General features: G+C 41.3%; 1 protein-coding gene across 2 annotated transcripts; it reads left to right on the top strand.

Annotated features, from left to right (window-relative positions):
* Positions 1 to 949: 949 nt before the first annotated feature.
* On the top strand, positions 950 to 14,739 carry atcaya (ATCAY kinesin light chain interacting caytaxin a). 2 transcript variants are annotated; one of them, XM_072660769.1, is made up of 12 exons: positions 950 to 1,256; positions 3,797 to 3,898; positions 7,396 to 7,454; positions 8,906 to 9,142; positions 10,230 to 10,397; positions 10,495 to 10,597; positions 11,050 to 11,181; positions 11,255 to 11,341; positions 12,409 to 12,507; positions 12,602 to 12,637; positions 13,466 to 13,528; positions 13,631 to 14,739. In XM_072660769.1, the coding sequence occupies exons 2-12, from the start codon at positions 3,822 to 3,824 to the stop codon at positions 13,665 to 13,667; spliced, it is 1,098 nt and encodes a 365-aa protein (XP_072516870.1). In that variant the 5' UTR covers positions 950 to 1,256; positions 3,797 to 3,821; the 3' UTR covers positions 13,668 to 14,739. The 2 variants fall into 2 exon arrangements, with proteins under 2 accessions (XP_072516870.1, XP_072516871.1); XM_072660770.1 differs by lacking the exons at positions 950 to 1,256; positions 3,797 to 3,898 and adding an exon at positions 5,064 to 5,302.
* Positions 14,740 to 19,327: the final 4,588 nt, after the last annotated feature.

The raw sequence follows: 19,327 nt of genomic DNA on the forward strand, positions 1-19,327 counted from the left end.
CATTGACCATATAGGGTCACTTTAAAACACTTCTGCTGGAGAGTTTAAAGCCCTCAGCTTCACTGCTGGACTGAGCGTAGTCCACCAAACCAGAAATGTTGAGCCAACAGTGTCCTGTGGGTACTGATGAAGGACTGGAGGATGACCAACACAGCTTCTGTCTGTGACATTACATCTACAAGGTGGACCAACTAGGTAGGAGTGTCTAATAGAGTGGACAGTAAGTGTTTCCTGCAGTGATCCTGTGGAGTCCTGACCATTGAAGAATAGGGGGAACGAACAGACTACAGCCTGGAATGATAGAATTACAGAGTGGGCCTGTATGGGAAGTGCAGCTGATATGCAGCTGATAACTATATATATATATATATATATATATATATATATATATATATGTGTGTGTGTGTGTGTGTGTGTGTGTGTATATATATATATATATATATACATGTATAACAGTGTGTATAGTAGTAACAGTATGTAGTATACTATATATATATATATATATATAGCTTTTTCATCAAGCCACTTCATTAAAACCACCTTCTTGTTTATACTACATACTGTTACTACTATACATAATGTTACTATATACACACACATATATACATATATATATACACGTATATATATATATACATATATACATATATATGTATGTATATATATATATATATATATATATATATATATATATATATATATATATATATAAGCTATATATGCTGCTTTTTTCACCAGGCAGTATAGCAGTTCTTGCTTGAATTGACTGGAATTGAACATTCAAATCAGTGGTATCGCCCATCACATATTTCTTGTAGCAGAGCGCCCTCTAGCCTCTAGCGTCTGAAGCCTCCCAACATATCCTATCAGATTTCAAGTTTTTCTCTGGGAAAAAAAATTCAGAGCTTGCACTGCTCCAAACCAGAAGCACAGAGACATCAGGGACGACAAACACCACCAGCATCACTGAGGAATCACTAGGGGAAAAAAGCTTTGCCGAATTTTTAACAGCCAAGAAGAACTGGACCACACATGTAAGAATACAGACTCTTCAACTGTAGAAGTGTAAACTGGATGTGATGCTACATATCAGATTTCAACTGCTATCATCATGTGGAGCTAGATACAGACTGACAGTCTACACTGAGGAAGTCACAGACCATCTCAGAGAACAGAGGCTTCTGTGTACCTCCTGCACCTGTGGTCAGCGCTGGACTCACTGACACACTGTCCACCAGAACTCAACGAGCCTCTGTGTGAGTACAGCCCATTCTGTCCTGTTCTTTTCAACCTGCCGCCCTGGAATGTTTTCTTAACTGGGGGGTTTAACCGTTTAGAGGAACATTGCAGTGATTTTCAGTCGTACAGTCCGTTAGACAGTTATTATTTCTCAGCACTTAGAACAGACCAGAAACCCCAACTCTACTTAAGACACACTGATAACAGAAGCCACTGGGCAGTTACTTTAGTTGATTTTCTCTTCTTTTACTGAGTAAGGGGAATTATTTTCCATATGATCTATACGATATATAGCAGATAGAGATTTGGTTGACAGGCCAAACTCCTGTAGTGCTCCTTTAAGGCGATTCACATCTTTCTGTCCTTGCTTTAATAGTTAATAGTTCAGAAAAAAAATTACAACGTTTTTCATATACCCTACATACACATGTGGACAAAAATGTTGGTACCCATCAGTTAATGAAAGAAAAGCCGCAATGGTCACAGAAATAACTGCGCCGCCCAGTGTCAGAAAGCTTGGTCTGGGTCTTGCAACAGGACAATGACCCAAAACACAGCTAAAAACACCCAAGAATGACTAAGAGGAAGCAGTTTGTTTATGAGGAGTGGGCCAAAATACCTGCTGAGAGGTGCAGAAGTCTCACTGACAGTTACAGGAATCGTGTGATTGCAGTGATTGCGTCAAAAGGTTGTGCCACAAAATATTAAGTTAATGGTACCATCATTTCTGTCCAGGCCTGTTTCATGAGTTTATTATTTTTAATAATTCTGTTGAAGCATGGTTGAAAAGCAATGTCTGACTTTCATTGGTTAATTTTCATAGCATTTTTATTTATTATTACTTTTATCAGATTTAAGTTATTTCTGTGACCGTTGTGGGTTTTTCTTTCATTAACCGAGGGGTACCAACAATTTTGTCCATGTGTGTATAGTCAACCAGCCCGGACATGTATTGGCGTCCAAACTGTGCTTGTTTAGTTTTTCAAGTGGATTTATAATGCTTATGTAGCCAACAAATACACACACACACTCACAAACTCACACATATATCAGTCAGGGTTTTTCGGGTATGCAGTGGTCAGTACCTATCAAAAGTGTTTCAAGATAGGACAACCGGTGAACTGATGACAGGGTCATGGGCACCTAAGGCTCATTAATGTGCTCCATGGAGGCCCAGAGGTCTTGTGGAGTCCATACCACAGATCTGTTGTGGCGGCACAAGGGGGACCTACTCAAGATTAGACAGGTGGTTTTAATGTTGTGGCTGATTGGTGTATATATACAGATTTAAGAGACTACTGGCATCAAATGCTCTGATGCTGGATTTGGAGACTGATTCACTACAAGTGGAAAAAACATGTACATTTGATTTGTTTGTGAAGAAAACTAGGCCCCAGTTTACTACTGATCAGCTGGTGCCGGTCCAAATACTGTACCTAGGCAGGGTCCTGATAAACAGAGATGTTCTGTCCGTTTGAATCAGGTGGGCATGTGTCTCGGTGCATCAGAAGCTCACCACTTCAGCAAGGGATTAGCAGGTTGTGAGGAAGGATTAAAAATTCCTGCTCCCCCACCTGCCTGCCTGGAGTTCTTCCAATGTAGACTGACTTTTAAGCTACAGGGTGACTCGTGTCACATGCTGTCTCACATGCCACCAATGGGACCACCCTGTGACCCAAAACTGCTTATTGGGTTTCGGAACAGTACAATTACATCCGGTTAGGACTGTAGAGTGGATGTACCCATGCTATTGCCGGGTAACTGTACCAGTCAAGTCATGTCAAGTCAAGTCAGATTTATTTGTACAGTGCTTTTTACAACTGTTGTCATCACAAAGCAGCTTTACATAATTAGTAATTAGTAAAAGACAGAAAAAAAAGAAATAACGTAAGAAGACATGAAGGATCAAAGACCCCCAGTGAGCCCCAACCTTGGGAGGAACCAAGACTCACAAGGGGAACCCAACCCATCCTCCTCTGATCAGAACTATTTATTAATTATTGATAAAAGTTACCAAACCATCTAAACTGTTGAACTGCTCTGATCATAATTATAATATATTAATCATGATGTAGATAGTTAATAGTGGTGATATTAATAGTGGCAGATAGTTAAGAGTCCATTTAGGTTTTAACATGGTCATTAAACAGGTAGCAGTGGTAAAAGGTTGTGCCGCTGGTCTGCTATGGGTGGTGGTGGGTGGGCGTCCTGCTGGTCGGACTGGTAGGTGGCAGCTGGTCTGACGCAGGTAGAGGGGACCTCAGCGGGCAATCTTCCAGCAGGTCAGGCTGGGTGGCCATTTACTCTGAGTTAGTTCTGAGAGGATTTTATGGAGAGCAGAGAATGTTGAGCAGTATCAGAGTACTAGGTTGTTGATAGGTTGGACTGGCATTACAGAACACTAGGACATTTTGCCCCATCTGCTGATGACATTGTCAGATCTTCAATTCAGTTTTTTGGGTGGTGTGGTATAAGATATGAGCAGGGACAAGAGCTAGTTCTCATTTCAGGTTGACTTAAAGCACAGAAATGTCTGATTTTGTGTGTCGTCTTGCAGGCCCTAAGTCCTCCACCTTGGGAGCATGGGTACTCCTGACCTATTTACGCTGCTGGACCACATTGAAGGGAGAGACGAATGGCAGGACGATGACTTTCCCAGGTGCGGAGTAATTTTACACTGTGTGAAATGCAGATGGATATATAGATACCATATATATGTATTGTACATATTGTTAAAAGGCAAGGCATGTTGGTGTACATTTCATAAGGCATTTAAAAAAAGCTTTACATAAACAAATGTATGTATTGGTAAAGGCTACAACACCAAATGTGTACATGCATTCTACATTGTGGAAGTGGCTTAGTGAAAAATCTAATTTCTGACATACTTACATAGCATTTTTACCATAAAACAGTAGCTTTAAAATCACTGTGATGCTCCATTGACTCTCACTGAGAGAATAGCATCTCTATCTTTGCCACTCTGGGCTCACCGTCCTATTAGGCAAGCCTGTCGACCCGACTTTATCCATTAACAGACAGCATGTTGAGCGTTAGTTGAACGCCCATTCATATTTCAACCAGTAGTCTGGCTCCTCGAGGGGGGTCTCAGAGCGCAGAATCCCACTCCCTGACTGTAGGGAACACTGTTCTGCATCCGTGTGAATGAATGAATAAATGAATAAATACATAAATAAATAAGAGCACTAGCTTAATGTATACATAATGGGTCCCCCTTTGCTTTAATGACACAATGCACTTAATATGCATGGACTCCATAGGTTTGTGGTCAATATCACATGCTTAAATTTTTATATTTAAGTAAAAGTATAATATGAAGAAATATTTAAGTGTTAATTTTTTTGTTTAATTTCATTTTAATACTCGAATATGATAAAATCCATGTTTTTGAGATGGTCTTTGACCTTTAGCCCGAAATATTACCATAATTACAACATCTTATTGAGTGACAGATTTTAATTAGCCTTATTTTGGGTAAACTACATCTTCAGTAAAACCAGTAGCATTAACAGAATTGTTGTTGAAATACAAAGCAATCATACTTTACATAATATACAGTAATAATTCATATAAAATATTTTATTAATGTGGAAACACTGCAGATCCAAAATCAGGGCATTACTTTATTTCAGTGCAGGACGGTTGCCGTTGGAGCTTCCCCCTCACTGCCTTGCTGAGGGATCTCTCAGCCGCTGATCCAGGATCAGTAGCAGTGTGTGTTGTTATCTTCACATGCAGCCTCTATGCGGAGGAGAGAGAGGGAGCAGGTGCAGCTCTCTCTCCTTAAATGGTAATGAGCCACGTCATGTGACGCAAGCAGGAGCCAACAACACAGCAGCATCACTGGGAAAATGGAGGCAGGGCAGGCTTAGAGAAACACACACAGCTTCAGCATCACCACCAGGCCTTTAGTGATGAACCGGGATGCTTTGTATGGTGAACGCCTTTGAAGCAATGCTTTCTGAGGTAGCAGCAGAGTAGGGGACTGAGCTAAAGTAAGAGAATCCACCAGAGGCTTCATTTTTCTCACCTTTACAAGAAGGTAAGTGACAGAGCAGCTCTGACTCACTGGATTTGGATTGTGGTTATGGCCTATTGTCAGATTGATGGGCTTGGTTTGAGGTTTTTATGATGAATAGTGGTGTGTTACACCATAAATGTATGTGGTGTGTATTGAATAAGGCCTCTATTACAGTGTACTCCCAGATCCTTCGTCCTCAACAATAGGCTCACCCCACTAGAGTCCTAGAGGAGGAGTAAATTAGGGTGTAATGCTGAAAGATCACGGTGGTCCAGTTGATTTGCTTTGCTCTGATCACTGCTTCTCTCTATGCTTTTCATTCAGTGGTGGTTGCACTGCACGCTGCGAGGTGTGTGTTTGTGTGTGTGTATGGAAGAGGGGGGGTGGGGGGGTGGATAACACACTATGCAAGTTAAGCAGCACTTTGTTAGCCCTGTAGCAGCTGCAAACCCCCACTCCACTGAGCCTGTCACAGTACTGATGAGGAGACACACACTACTCTGATGCTAATTTCTATATGACTGAGTCTGCTGTGTTTAACACAAGACCCAGTGGTTTGTCTGCAGGGATGTGATTGGACAGTTTTTATGCGTCTTATTTATTAGGCCAATAAAAACGTTATTATAGCATCTTAGACGGATAGATAGATAGACAACACATAGATTTTATTGAGGCCCACATGGACATATGGGCAGTGGCAGCTCAGCGGTTAGAGCTCTGGCCTATTGATGACAGGGTTGTAGGTTCGATACCCGGGCTCGGCAAGCTGCCCCTGTAGGGCCCTTGAGCAAGGCCCTTCATCTGCTATGCTCCCCGGGTGCTGGAGTTGGCTGTCTATTGCTCTGGGTGTGTGTGTGTGTACTACCACAAATGGGTCAAATTGCTGCACATAGTGCAGTGACAAATATGTGCAGCTTCACCTTTTACACTTAAGCTAGTGCATCATTGCAAAGAACAGAGTTACTGAACTCCCTCAGCTAACAGAGGATGTTGTGAGAATGTTCAGCAGCGTTTTTAAAAGGCTCCACCAAGGTTGGCCTATAATGTTACAGAAATAAGGTTCTAGGAATGTTCTGAAAACACGTGATAAAATATTAATAAATATATTGGTAATTTGGTAATTATTAAAGTAACATTACCAAAGCTTAAAAATTATAATAGCATTGATACAACTAATACATAATTACACTGATCACACTGATATATAATATTTGGTAAATGTGACAGGGAAAGCCCTGGAGAAAGAAATGCTAAATCTCCTATAATGCTGCTTTATTGATGTAGCCCATAAATAATGGAAGTCTATGAAAGAAAAATCTTAGAGAGACTGAGATGTTCTGCATCCATGTGAAATAATAAACCAAAAGAATAAATACATAAATAAATAAGAGCACTAGCTTAATGTAAACATAAAAATCTGAATTCCAGTATTTGACAACTGTAATTGGAGCATTTGGAGCATTTATTTAAAGATATATATATATATATATTTTTTTTTTTTTTTTTTTTTTTTTTACACTGATATGTCTTTAAATTATGACTGTCTATTACTTTTAAAAATATGCCTAGAAAATGTCAAAAGTCCATATTCCATATAAGTTAAATTAAATTGTTAGAAATGTTCAGAAAACCTGAAATGGGAAACTTTCTAAGGACCAAATATTGTTAGCTGGTCTGCTCCTGGAGGGACAGTTTCCCGTACAATTTTTACGATTTCACTGCTGAAATATTCCAAGTTCTGGTTGCTGTGTTTGTCCAGGTGAGATCACCTAACCCAGCTGAACCACTGACCCTCCAACTGATGGCCTGTGATTTCAAAAACTGCAGACGTCTAATTAGGTTTGAAAGGGGCAGTGGTGGCTGAAGGGGCAGTGGTGGCTGAAGGGCCAGTGGTGGCTGAAGGGGCAGTGGTGGCTCTGCGGTTAGAGCTCCGGGCTATTAATGACAGGGTTGCTCCCCGGGCACTGGAGTTGGCTGCCCACTGCTCTGGCTACCCGCACACTGGGCTTATGTGTGTGGTTATGTCTCGGTGACAAATATGTGCACATTAACCTTTTAAATGTGTGTTTATGTGTGTGTGTGTGTGTGTGTGTGTGTGTCTGTGTGCTTATTAGGCCACTTCCAGAGGGGGGTGACATGGAGTCTTCCTGCGCTCTGGGCGAGGAGAGAACATGTAAGTAAACCTGTCCAGTGTAAAGTCCTTGCTCTCACTTTATAGGAGCTTAAATGCTGTGGAGATGAATCTTTTCACAGTAGCTTTAACTGAATCGCTGAGCTCCTCTTAGTATTTATGTCTTATTTCATAAAAGCATATCTACAAATGCTCAAATGCTTCTTAACAAATGCACTCTGTGTTTCCATCATGTCTTAGCTCTGAAAAGACAGTGAAGTAGTTCTTCATCAGTGCTTTATTAGAGAAAGGCCTTTAGATACTGCAAGGAGAAAAGTCTGCTGGGCCTAAACTAACATAACACTAAGATCCCATTTTGGCTAATTTCTGCTAGTGTTTCTGGAATTCTAGTAGTATGTCAGTGCTAATCTAAAGGCAAACAGACTGTTGGTGGTAAATACAGACACTTGAAGCTTGAAGAGGACATTTCTGTTTGGTTTAAGGCTCTAAACCACCCACTGATTGTCAAAATGTGAGTGCCTTGTTCCGCTGGCACTCTGTAATTATGTTAGTGAGTAATACAGTGTAAATACTCATGAACAAAAGGACTGTCCTGAATAAAAATGACAGACATGCATTTATATTGGCCAGTATTCATTAAGCCAGTAAGGTTTAGGATTATATTTAAGCTTAGGGAGAATTTAAAGGATGAGCGTCTACCAAACATCTACAAAATCTGCCCCATCAAGATAAGATAAGATAAGATAAGATAAGATAGTCCTTTATTAGTCCCGCAGTGGGGAAATTCACAGTGTAACAGCAGAAAGGGATAGCAGGACACTCAGTTACAAAAAATTTAGATAAATAAATAATTTACACTATATACACACAATATAGATAAGAATTAAAAAAGCAATAAACAATATTATTTACAGTAAAAGACTCTTAATTGCACATGGGGGTGGGATATTGCACATAGTATACCCTGAACATGAACATGTGTGTGTAGTTAAGTGTGTGTGTATGTGGTTAAGTGTGTGTGTATGTGGTCCGCTGGGAGCAGTGCTGGTTGTGTAGTCTGACGGCAGCAGGAAGGAAGGACCTGCGATACCGCTCCTTCACACACTTGGGGTGAAGCAGCCTGTCGCTAAAGGAGCTGCCCAGTGCTGCCAGAGTCTCATGCATGGGGTGGGAGCTGTTCTCCAGCATGGATGCCAGCTTGGTTGTCATCCTCCTGTCTCCCACCACCTGCACTGGGTCTAAGAAGCACCCCAGGACAGAGCCGGCCCTCTTTATAAGTTTGTCCAGTCTCTTCTTATCTGCCGTCGAGATGCTACTGCCCCAGCAGACCACTCCATAAAAGATGGCAGATGCCACCACTGTGTCGAAGAACGTCCTCAAAACAGCGGCATTAACTTTAGTCCTTCCGTCCTTCTTCATATGGCTGTAATTCCTCAGTGCTTTTCTGAAGGGCAACCGTAGTCCTAATTCTACCCCTTTTTTTTGTTATCTAGCTCCTCCGAGCTCTCTGCACATCAGTGCGGCCGGTGGGGGTCCAGGTCATCGGAAGCGGCGGACCCTCGTAGCCCCAGATATGAACCTGTCTCTGGACCAGAGTGAAGGATCCCTGCTGTCTGATGATTTACTAGACACGCCGGACGATCTGGACATTAACGTTGATGACATTGAAACTCCCGATGAGACGGACTCCCTGGAGTTCATCACCAACGGCAACGACTTAGAATGGGAAGGTTGGTTTAGGAAGCATTTGCTACAGCTGTCTTTATACAACGATCTTTAGCCTTTACCGTTGGTCCTATTTAAAGGTAAATTATATTAGGCTTAGTTATACAAATATATTGGTGCTGTCCAGCGAAAATCTTGTATCTCCATTTTTGGGGTTTTGACTTTTTGACATAATGTGAATCTGCCAATTGTTCTTTACATCTTTGTTTCAAAATGTTATGACGAATGGATCAATAGAAATGCTCTGAAAAATGACTATATATATATATACATATATATATATATACAGTAATATACACACTGTAGGTACACTTCCACTCATGATCCACTTTACAGGTCCACTATATAGGTGTACAGTTACTCTGCAACACAACACTGTAGCCCATGTGTTGCTGCACGATTTGACAGCCCCCCACTCTATCCTATCAAAATCTTGTATCTCCATTTTTGCGGTTTTGACTTTTTGACATAATGTGAATCTGCCAATTGTTCTTTACATTGTTTCAAATTTTTTTGACGAATGGATCAATAGAAATGCTCCAAAATTTATTAGAGACCACTATATATATATATATAACCCTAACCCTAACCCTAACCCTGACCCTAAACCCTTACCCTAACCCTAACCCTAACCCTAACCCCATATATGTATACCTACAGTAATATACACACTGTAGGTACACTTCCACTCATGATCCACTTTACAGGTCCACTATATAGGTGTACTGTTACTCACTGAAGCCCATGTGTTGCTGCACAATTTAACAGCCCCCACTTTACCCTATTCATCACTGGTCAGTTAAGTGTGGTCATCATTGACCACATGACCACTCTTGACCACTTAATATTATATAAGTATTCTCTGCATATCACTGACACTGGTACATGGGAGGCAGGCACACCACAAACATCCAGACATAAGCGTTGATGAAGAGGATAACTAACACAAACAGATGGGATGCAGTCTCTAACTGTACACCAGCAAGGTGGGGGGTGGTGGGGGTTTTAATAAAACCAGTGAGAGTATAAATAATGTGTATTCGTATTGTTATTATCCATTAACCTTTCTAGTTTCCTTTGTGCTGTCTCCAGATGACACGCCGGTGGCCTCTGCCAAAACAGGCCCTGCTGACGGAGCCGACGACGTGGGGGAGGACACAGGAAACGGCCGGCTGTGGAGGACGATAATCATCGGAGAGCAGGAACATCGCATCGACATGCAGGTCATTCGGCCATACGTGCGGGTTATCTCTCACGGAGGTCAGTCCACATGTGTCCAGTTTGGTTTGTGATGTGTTCTCTGTTGTGTGTTTTCTGTGGTGACACTGCTTTCATGCTGCCGCCTCCTGACCTGCAGGTTACTATGGTGAGGGGCTGAATGCCATCATCGTGTTCTCAGCATGCTACCTGCCCGACAGCAGCTGCCCAGACTATCATTACATCATGGAGAACCTCTTTCTGTGAGTGTGTGGTGGTGGTATTGTACATTGGCAGTGTTAGGTTAGTGTATATAGTGTGCATAGCATCACTTATCTTTTAGTTTTTTATACTAACACACCTCATATCAGTGCTCTGTGGGAGATTTCTTACACCTTACAATCTTTCTGTTTCTTTTATTTATTTATTTATTTATTGCTTGTGTTTCTATCCCCTTCTGCTACTACACTATATTTGCCAGTATCTTTCAGCTTGTCGACAAATGCACGTGTACAGTCGTCCACGATGCAGAATTAATAGCATAGTTTGTATTTACGGTAGGGGTGTAAAAGTAAATTTGTGCTCCCACCTGTAGGGGGAGCCCAGGAGCAAAGAAAAACATGCCTTAAGTCTTAAGTTAGGGACAAAGTGATATGGGAGTTGTTGGTCTTTGCTTTCCATACTTTTCACTCTCTTTTCTACCTAATCCCACCAGGTACGTAGTGAGCAGTCTGGAGATGCTTGTGGCTGAGGATTATCTGATCATCTACATGAACGGTGGAACCCCACGCAGTAAGATGCCGGGCATCAGCTGGCTAAAAAAGTGCTATCAGATGATTGACAGAAGGTAAGTACACCTGAAGCTGCTTCTAACTCATTTAGAGATCCTGTTTACACTAAATGTAACCTTTTGCTTGTAGACTAAGAAAGAACCTGAAGTCTCTGATCATTGCACATCCTTCGTGGTTCATACGCACAGTCCTGGCCATCTCCAGACCCTTCATTAGGTAAGAGCCATCGTTATTAGGATCATCATCATCATTGCTTCTATTTATGTTTTCAGTGATTTTAAGTGGGGCATGATGATGTTGATGTGAGAAGGGCTGGTTTGAGTATTTCTACAACTGCTGATCTCCTGGGATTTTCAGCACAGCAGTGTCTTGACTTTACTCAGAATGGTGTAATGACGAAAAACAGATCCAGTGAGCTGCAGATCTGGAGATGTCAACAGGGAGTGGTTGGAGCTGACAGAAAGACAACAGTGTTATGAGGAGCAGAAAAGCATCACAGAATGCACAACACGTCCATCCTTGAGGCAGATGGGCTACACCAGCAGAAGACCAGGTCGGGTTCCACACTACTGTCAGCTAAGAACAGAAAGCTGAGGCTGCACATCACACTGGACAGTCGAAGGCTGCAGAAACGTAGGCTGGTCTGATGAATCTGGATGGCATCTGAGGCACACAGATGGTAGGCTCAGATGTTGGTGTCAACAGCATGAATCCATGGACCCAACCTTGTGTCAACAGTCCAGGCTGGTGGAGATGGTGGCGTAATGGTGTCTGGTGGTTTTTGGGGGACACTTTGGGCTGTTAATACCAATCAACCATCGCTTGAAGGCCGCAGACTATTGTGTAATATTGCTGACCATGTGTATCCCTTCATGACCACAGTTTACCATCTCTTCAATGGCTACTTCCAGCATGATGATGTCGAAGCAAATGCATGATGACCTCATGTGACAAAGCAAAAGTCATCTCAAACAGACCTTCAGTGGTCTTCCCTGTCACCAGATCTGAATCCAACCGAGCACATTTGGGATGTGGTAGACCTTGGTGTGGTAGAAATTATGTAATGCAGTCAGGGCAACTTTGTGGAATTCAGTGCTTGAAGAACTGAAGCAGTTTTGAGAGGAAAGGGAGGCCCGACCCGGTATTAGCTTATTGTTTCTAATACAGAACTTTACTGAGAATTCAGATCCATATTTAATGAGTTAAAGTTCATTCCATGAAAGGTGTATTGTCTATGCTTTGAAGCTGAGCTATATACACATGAAAGTGTTTTGCCTCTGCAGTGTGAAGTTTATGAACAAAATCCGCTACGTGCACAGCTTGGAGGAACTCGAGCAGATCGTCCCCATGGAGCACATCCACATCCCTGAGTGTGTCATACAGTGAGTGCTTTACATCATTTCATCCTCTGAGCAAATTTTGTGAAGCTAAGCCGTCTTCCCAAGGTCATATGAGTTATTTTGCTGCTTGTTTCAGGTTTGATGACGAAAGAATCAAAGCACGAAAAGAACGGTAACCATTACCATCGTCCAACCCATTCAGTCATAAATATTTACACTGAGTTTAGGCCTACATTCATTTTGGTCATTTTATCAGAAACACAGATCATATACAGGTGCACAGCAGTGACACTGACATGGGAGTAGAATGGCAGTGTGTGTGGCGTAACCATAAGAGTGGCTCCTGGTCAGATACTGACCCATACTGATCACAGGGCTTGATATTACACAAACAGCTACCATGAGTCTACCAGCAAGGTAGATCCACCATGGAGGGGTTTCTAATAAAGCGGCCAGGATGCATACATAGAGTATGGTCCACTACCCAAATAACATCTGGCCAGTGGTGATGCAGTGGTCCCACTGGAATGGGACTAATATGATATAGTGCCAGAATAGATGGGCACCTATATGGTAGGTGTTTCTGATAAACTGGCCAATGAATGCCAGTACAAAATATGGGTAACACGATGAACTGGTGACTTAATGGCAATGTTTTATAGAGCTGTGCTTTGGCAAGAATCTGGAAATATGATATGTATTATGATACAGGGGTTACGATTCGATATATTGTGCCTTTTTTATTATTGAAAAACTAACATAGTATTAAAAACACACCATAAATAAGAAATATCTTTGCATATAAAGTTTTATATTGTATTTATATTAAGTATAAATCAATACAGTGTTTTTGAGACTCAAAACAGTACACATAATAGCAATCGCAGTACTTCAAAATATCAATATTTTCTGACACCTTAAAGTTTTGGGTCAATTTGGGGAATTTGTACTGGACTGAATCCTAAAAACTCAATTTCCCACAATGCTTGTTTCTCTTCAGCATGGAACAGGAGGAGAGGGACAGCCAGCCGCAAGAACAGCAAGAATGCACCAAGACAGACAGGTAAGCAGACAAATAAATCCGTAATTAAATTATACAAATAAATCATAACATCATCTAGCATAGACACTAAACCAGCTGATTAAACGCTCCGTCTGTCTGCAGGCCAGCAACGACGACAGCCGAGGAGCCTGTCCTGTGAGAGGGAAGGCAGGAAGGCCTCTCAGTAGATTTCAGTAGAAGTCACTCCCACATGCTGATCTAACACCAGCTCTCTTTCTCTCTCTCACACACACACACACACACACACACACACATACACACACACAGTGGTCTCAGATCAGCAGAGAAGGGTGACTTTTACTGGAGAAAACGAAAGAGGAAATACAAGGCACAATGCGTCAAGGCTTGTCAGAAAACCACCACCACCAGGTGGCACTCCACCAGTTTCTGTGTTCAGTAGCAGGATGTGTAAACTCTACAGACCTTCTGTGCTGCAACCCCCAGTAATGACCTACCCCTGCTTTCTGACCCTGCACTGGACAAAATGATGCAATTGCAAGTGAAAGCATCTTAAATATGGGAAATATAGTGTGTTATATTTCATATATAACAGAGGTTGTAAGAATATTCTACTGCTCATTTGAGATGTTTTAACTCATACTGGCCAATAAATTGCCTTTTTAAAGAAGTAATGTTTCTTAGTTGGTTAGTAAAAGGTAGAAAAATCATAGCACTGGATGAAATCACTTTCTGTCAGTCAAATTAAGTAAGCGGACACTATTCCCAGTAAGCGATATATAGCCTACATTGCCTGTATTTATGCTTTCACTTTGCAGGATGTCATTTTCTGCAGTGTGCCACTGATCAGTGCCATCTTTAAGGACTGTCCTTTCACCCGCCTATACAAACCCATGGGTGTGTCTACTCAGGAGCGACGTTTAACAGTAATGCATGCAATGGTTTGGACCATTTCAGACGCCATCCTTTACGTCTCCGTGTTCACGCACCCGGCTAGAATGTATCGTCAATCCATTTTGCTGGTTCTTCATCCAGGTTTTCCATGTTTGGAACTGGGACCCTCTTTTTTGAAATGTTTCCGAATGCTTTCTGCCATTGGTATCATGGTCAGTTATTGGCTTTTAACGTTTTCACAGAAGTGCCAATCAGTACTTGCTGGAAAATTGGACTTGGCACAAATGTGTACGATGGTTTTTATGTTGCCTTATGTTCTGAATGTCAAGTTGGGAAAATTAAACATGTCCTCATGTGTACAGCGTCTGCTTTCATTTGCCAGCAGCTCATGTTCTTCATGTTTCATCACATGAAATATTACAATCTTAAAAGAATAGGATAGTATAGAAGTGTTATAGTGCACTAATCAGCCATAACATTACAACCACCTGCCTAATATTGTGTAGGTCCTTCCCAGACTCCACAAGACCTCTGAAGGTGTCCTCTAGTTGTCCTCTAGATCCTTTAAGCCCTGTAAGTTGTGAGGTGAGGCCTCCAATAGCATCAGTGAGCCTTGTGAGCCCTTGACTCTGCCACTGGTTCATCGGATGTCCTTCTTTGGCGCACTCTTGGTAGGTACTGACCACTGCGGGAACACCCCACATGACCTGCCTGATGTTTTGGAGATGTTCTGACCCAGTCTGGTTCTTGTCAAGGTATCTCAGATTCTTAGGCTTGCCCATTTTCCTGGTTCCACACCATCAACTTCAAGAACTGACTGTTCACTTGCTGCCTAAAATGTAAACCCCACCTCTTGACAGTGTTATTCACTTTGCCTGTCAGTGGTTTTAATGTTATGGCTGATTGCTGCATGTAGAAGAGTGTAGAGTAGAGAACCACTAGTGTGACGGCAGGTGGGCCAATTGTACAGGGGTCCATGGTCCTGATAAAGATATTACAATAAAGCTATTATACCATGGCCCCCAGTTTGATTGCACCCCTTTCTCCAGTAGATACATGGTTACCCTATATGGACAAAAGTATTGGGACAGCTGCCCAATTAATTGTTTCTTCTGAAAAAAAGGAAGGTATTAAACAAGAGTTTATCCAGCTTTGTGGGGGTAACTGTCTCTACTGTCCAGGGAAGAAGATTTTCTACTAGATTCTGAAGCATTGCTGTGAGGATTTGGTTGAATTCAGTGACAAAAGCCTTAATGACGTCAGGATGTTGGATGATCACCATCCTGGATGAAGCAACATCCATCATTTTAGAGAACACAGTTCTTCCACTGCTCCACAGCTCAATATTGGGGGGCTATATACCCTTCTCGCCCACACCTGGCATTAGGCAGCAATTATGTTTTTTTCTGATCCAGAGAGTCCTATTCTATTGGTAGTACTTCTCTACAGGGAAACTCTCTGTCTGTGTGTGTGTGTGTGTGTGTGCATTTGTACGTCTGTGTCAGCAATGGGTGCAACTTAAAGTAACTGAAAGTATTCATTACAAGGGGTGTCCACAAACATTTGGACATATAGTGTATGTATCATATAGATACTATCTACATGATACTTATTTATTTCCCTGTTATTCTTGAGGATTCTAATCCTGGCAGCTAACCATGTATAAGCATATCCCTCATAACCTGCAAAAGGATATATGGTCATGTGAAAAAGTTTGGACACCCCATGCCTCTGAAGAGAACTATAAAAGATCTGCTTTCTCTGTCCATGTTGTTCATCATGGTGATGTACCACATACATTAAGAGTGAGACTGTAAGGAAGTGTGGAGTAGTGGGTTCCAGTTGTAACCAGCTATTCTGTTTGTCTTGTCTGGCCGGTTGGGGCATGACAGTGGTGTGGGAGGGCTCTGTTGAAATGCATTGTACTGTATTATTGTACCGTTCACTCACGTTCACTCACGTTCACCACGTTGGACATGAGACAACCTGAAGACCTGATGCAGTTCATATGTACCTTAGAAGCACTGTATATTATATTATATGGTATAATAAAAAAATTCTATAAGATAAGATAAGATAAAATAATCCTTTATTAGTCCCACAGTGGGGAAATTTTCAGTGTCACAGCAGAAAGGGATAGCAAAACACTCTGTTACAAAAATAATTTAGATAAATAATTTACACTATACACACAATAAAAATAAGAATTAAAAAAACAATAAGTATTATTTACAGGTTATTGCAAATGACTCTTAATTGCACTTGTGGGGGGGGGGGGGGGTATTGCACATAGTATTTTTACATTGAGGGACCTCTGTTCCCTGAACATGTGTGTGTAGTTAAGTGTGTGTGTATGTGGTCCGCTGGGAGCATATATTATATTATTATAGCATATATTCATATGTTAACTCAATGAATACACTAATAGATCAGTAAAACACTCATTAAAACACTCACAGCTCATATATTCACATACTGAGCAGGAGAAGGTGAAGCAGCGTGCCTCCTCCACACTACAACAGCAGCTGTTATACTGCATAGATTACATTTGCAAACGCAGCTGCTATGACTCAACGTGTCTTCTTTTCTTCCCTGGTGAAGGGTTACAGGTGTGGGCGGTTCTGTTGTCATGCGGCCTTTGACTTACTATTCTCAACCTCCCCGACCAACCTCCCAAACTACAGCATTGCTCCTGGCTACATAAAACTTCCCACACTAGGCCTAAAGGTCTGGGCACCCTTGATCTGGATGGATCAGACTGACTTAAGTTGGGATTTGCAGAAGGTGTCTTAACAGCCAAGCTGAAATGAGATTCGCAAGGATACCTACTGATTGGCATAAAGGCTCTACACATCTCCATTAGCAATCTGAAAATGTAGAAGGAGAACACACTGTACTGTTCTGGTACCTTCAGCTCAGTCTCATCAGTTGTGGTTGGAAGGCTGGTGAACAAGTGAAGTGTTATACGAGCAAGTGTGTTGTCCACCTGAAATGGAAAAAGGCTGTCATGAGAAGCTTGTAGATTCCTGACCACGTATACACTCGCAGTCAGTCACATGCCCTGACGTTGCATGTAACCTCAAGTTACATCACATTTGAAGAAGTGGCCAGTCTGCCACCACACACAAGCACAGTTATATAGACCTAAATAAAGTACAACCTTCACTGTCACAGACAGCACTAGGACATTGCACTTCGCTAACGGTGGGAATGCAGTATTAATAAGACAGTTAGACGTCTATTACTCTGTACAGACAGAGTAATAACAATTACACATGTTAAATAAACATGTTCTAAACAGCGCTACAAAATTTGGCAGACTATATATATATATATATATATATATATATCAGCCATTAAAACCACTGACATACTGAGTAATGGGCAAGCATAAGAATCTGAGACACTTTGACAAGAACCAATTTGAATGGCTGGACAACTGGGTCAGAATTTCTCTAAAACTAGTGGTCTTGTGGGGTCCTCCTGGAAAGTAGTGGTTAGAGCCAATGCTTCAGAGCCATTCTGGGAGCACAAGAGGGTCACACACAATGTTAGGCAGGTGGTTGTAATGTTATGGCTGATCAGCATATATATAGGCACCATAATGTGGGGATTTAGGATGCTTCTAAGGGCCTGTGACTGGATATTTTGGCAGAATGGGGTCCAATACTGTGAAAAGTTCAGTTCCAGACGACATATTTGTTTTTTTAAACATTTTAAGGAGGGTCAGTGTTTTTAATTTGAATAATTATTTTTATTTAGTACAATTCTACAGTGAAAAAAATGTAAGGAGCACTAAAGTTTGGGCACACTCAAGATTTGAGTCATTTTGCCAAGGTCCTAAAGATCTTAATTAGTTTGAGCGATGTCTTGTTCACATTCACTGTTAGGATAGGCCAGGTGATGCAATTTCAGAGCTTTACAAAGACTCCTCAAACTTTGTGGAGGTTAAAAGTTGAGGTCAGGTATAGACAAGACCTCGTATAGGATTTCTAGAAAACTCTCTAGAATGGTGCACTATTCTACTGTGCAGCATTGCCGTGCACAAGTTACCTTCATGACAGGGTCATTCCTCAACACAACATTTTCAAAGGAACATCTAAACAAGCTTGATGCATTCTGGAAAAATGTTCTGTGGACTGCTGCAGTCAAAATACCAGCAAATTCTGGAAGCAAGCATGAGCAGGATAACCAAAATACACCTCAAAATCTAGACAGACTACCTCAAGAGGTGCAAAGTGACGGTTGGGCCATGGCCCTTAAGGCCCTTAATGATCTAAACGTCATCAGAAAACTGGATAGACCTCAAAAGAGCAGAACTTTATGCCTTTTGCCAGGAAGAATGGATGACAATCACCAAAACAAGAACCAAGAGATGCTGCTATATGGTGTGATACTCACTAAAGAGGGTTAATAAGCACTGATCATGGTGTCCAAACCTTTGCTGTTTTGTTTTTTTTTTGTGGATTTCAAACTGTAAAACCTGGGAAAAATAACAATACGTCTTTTGGAAATCAGATCATATTTTATTTATTTAAACATTTACAAAAACTTTTGACCAAGCGAGCCCAAACTACAGTATTATGTAAAGGTTTTGGCACTTATAGTTAAATTACTTTTTATTAAATGTTTGAAATTGAAAGTAAGGCAACTCAAATCTGCCATTTTCTGCTATTTGTAGAGCATTATTTGTAAAACTTTTTGTAAATTTAACCTTTGGAAAACATTTATTAGTAGCTGTAAAAGTACATATAAAATAAAAGTTTGAAATTAGTCACATGACCCTATTAATGACCCTATAATACACATGCACTGTCCACTTTATACACCTCTAAGATTAATCAACATATGGGCTATGTATACACTTTCTGAAGTGAAACCCAACACCCATGGCCTCGTGACTATGGAAGGGGTCTTCAGTTTGCCTGACTGCCCTCCATGCTGTCT

This window comes from Salminus brasiliensis, chromosome 17, assembly GCF_030463535.1.
Source record: "Salminus brasiliensis chromosome 17, fSalBra1.hap2, whole genome shotgun sequence".
In the NCBI taxonomy this organism is placed as follows: domain Eukaryota; kingdom Metazoa; phylum Chordata; class Actinopteri; order Characiformes; family Bryconidae; genus Salminus; species Salminus brasiliensis.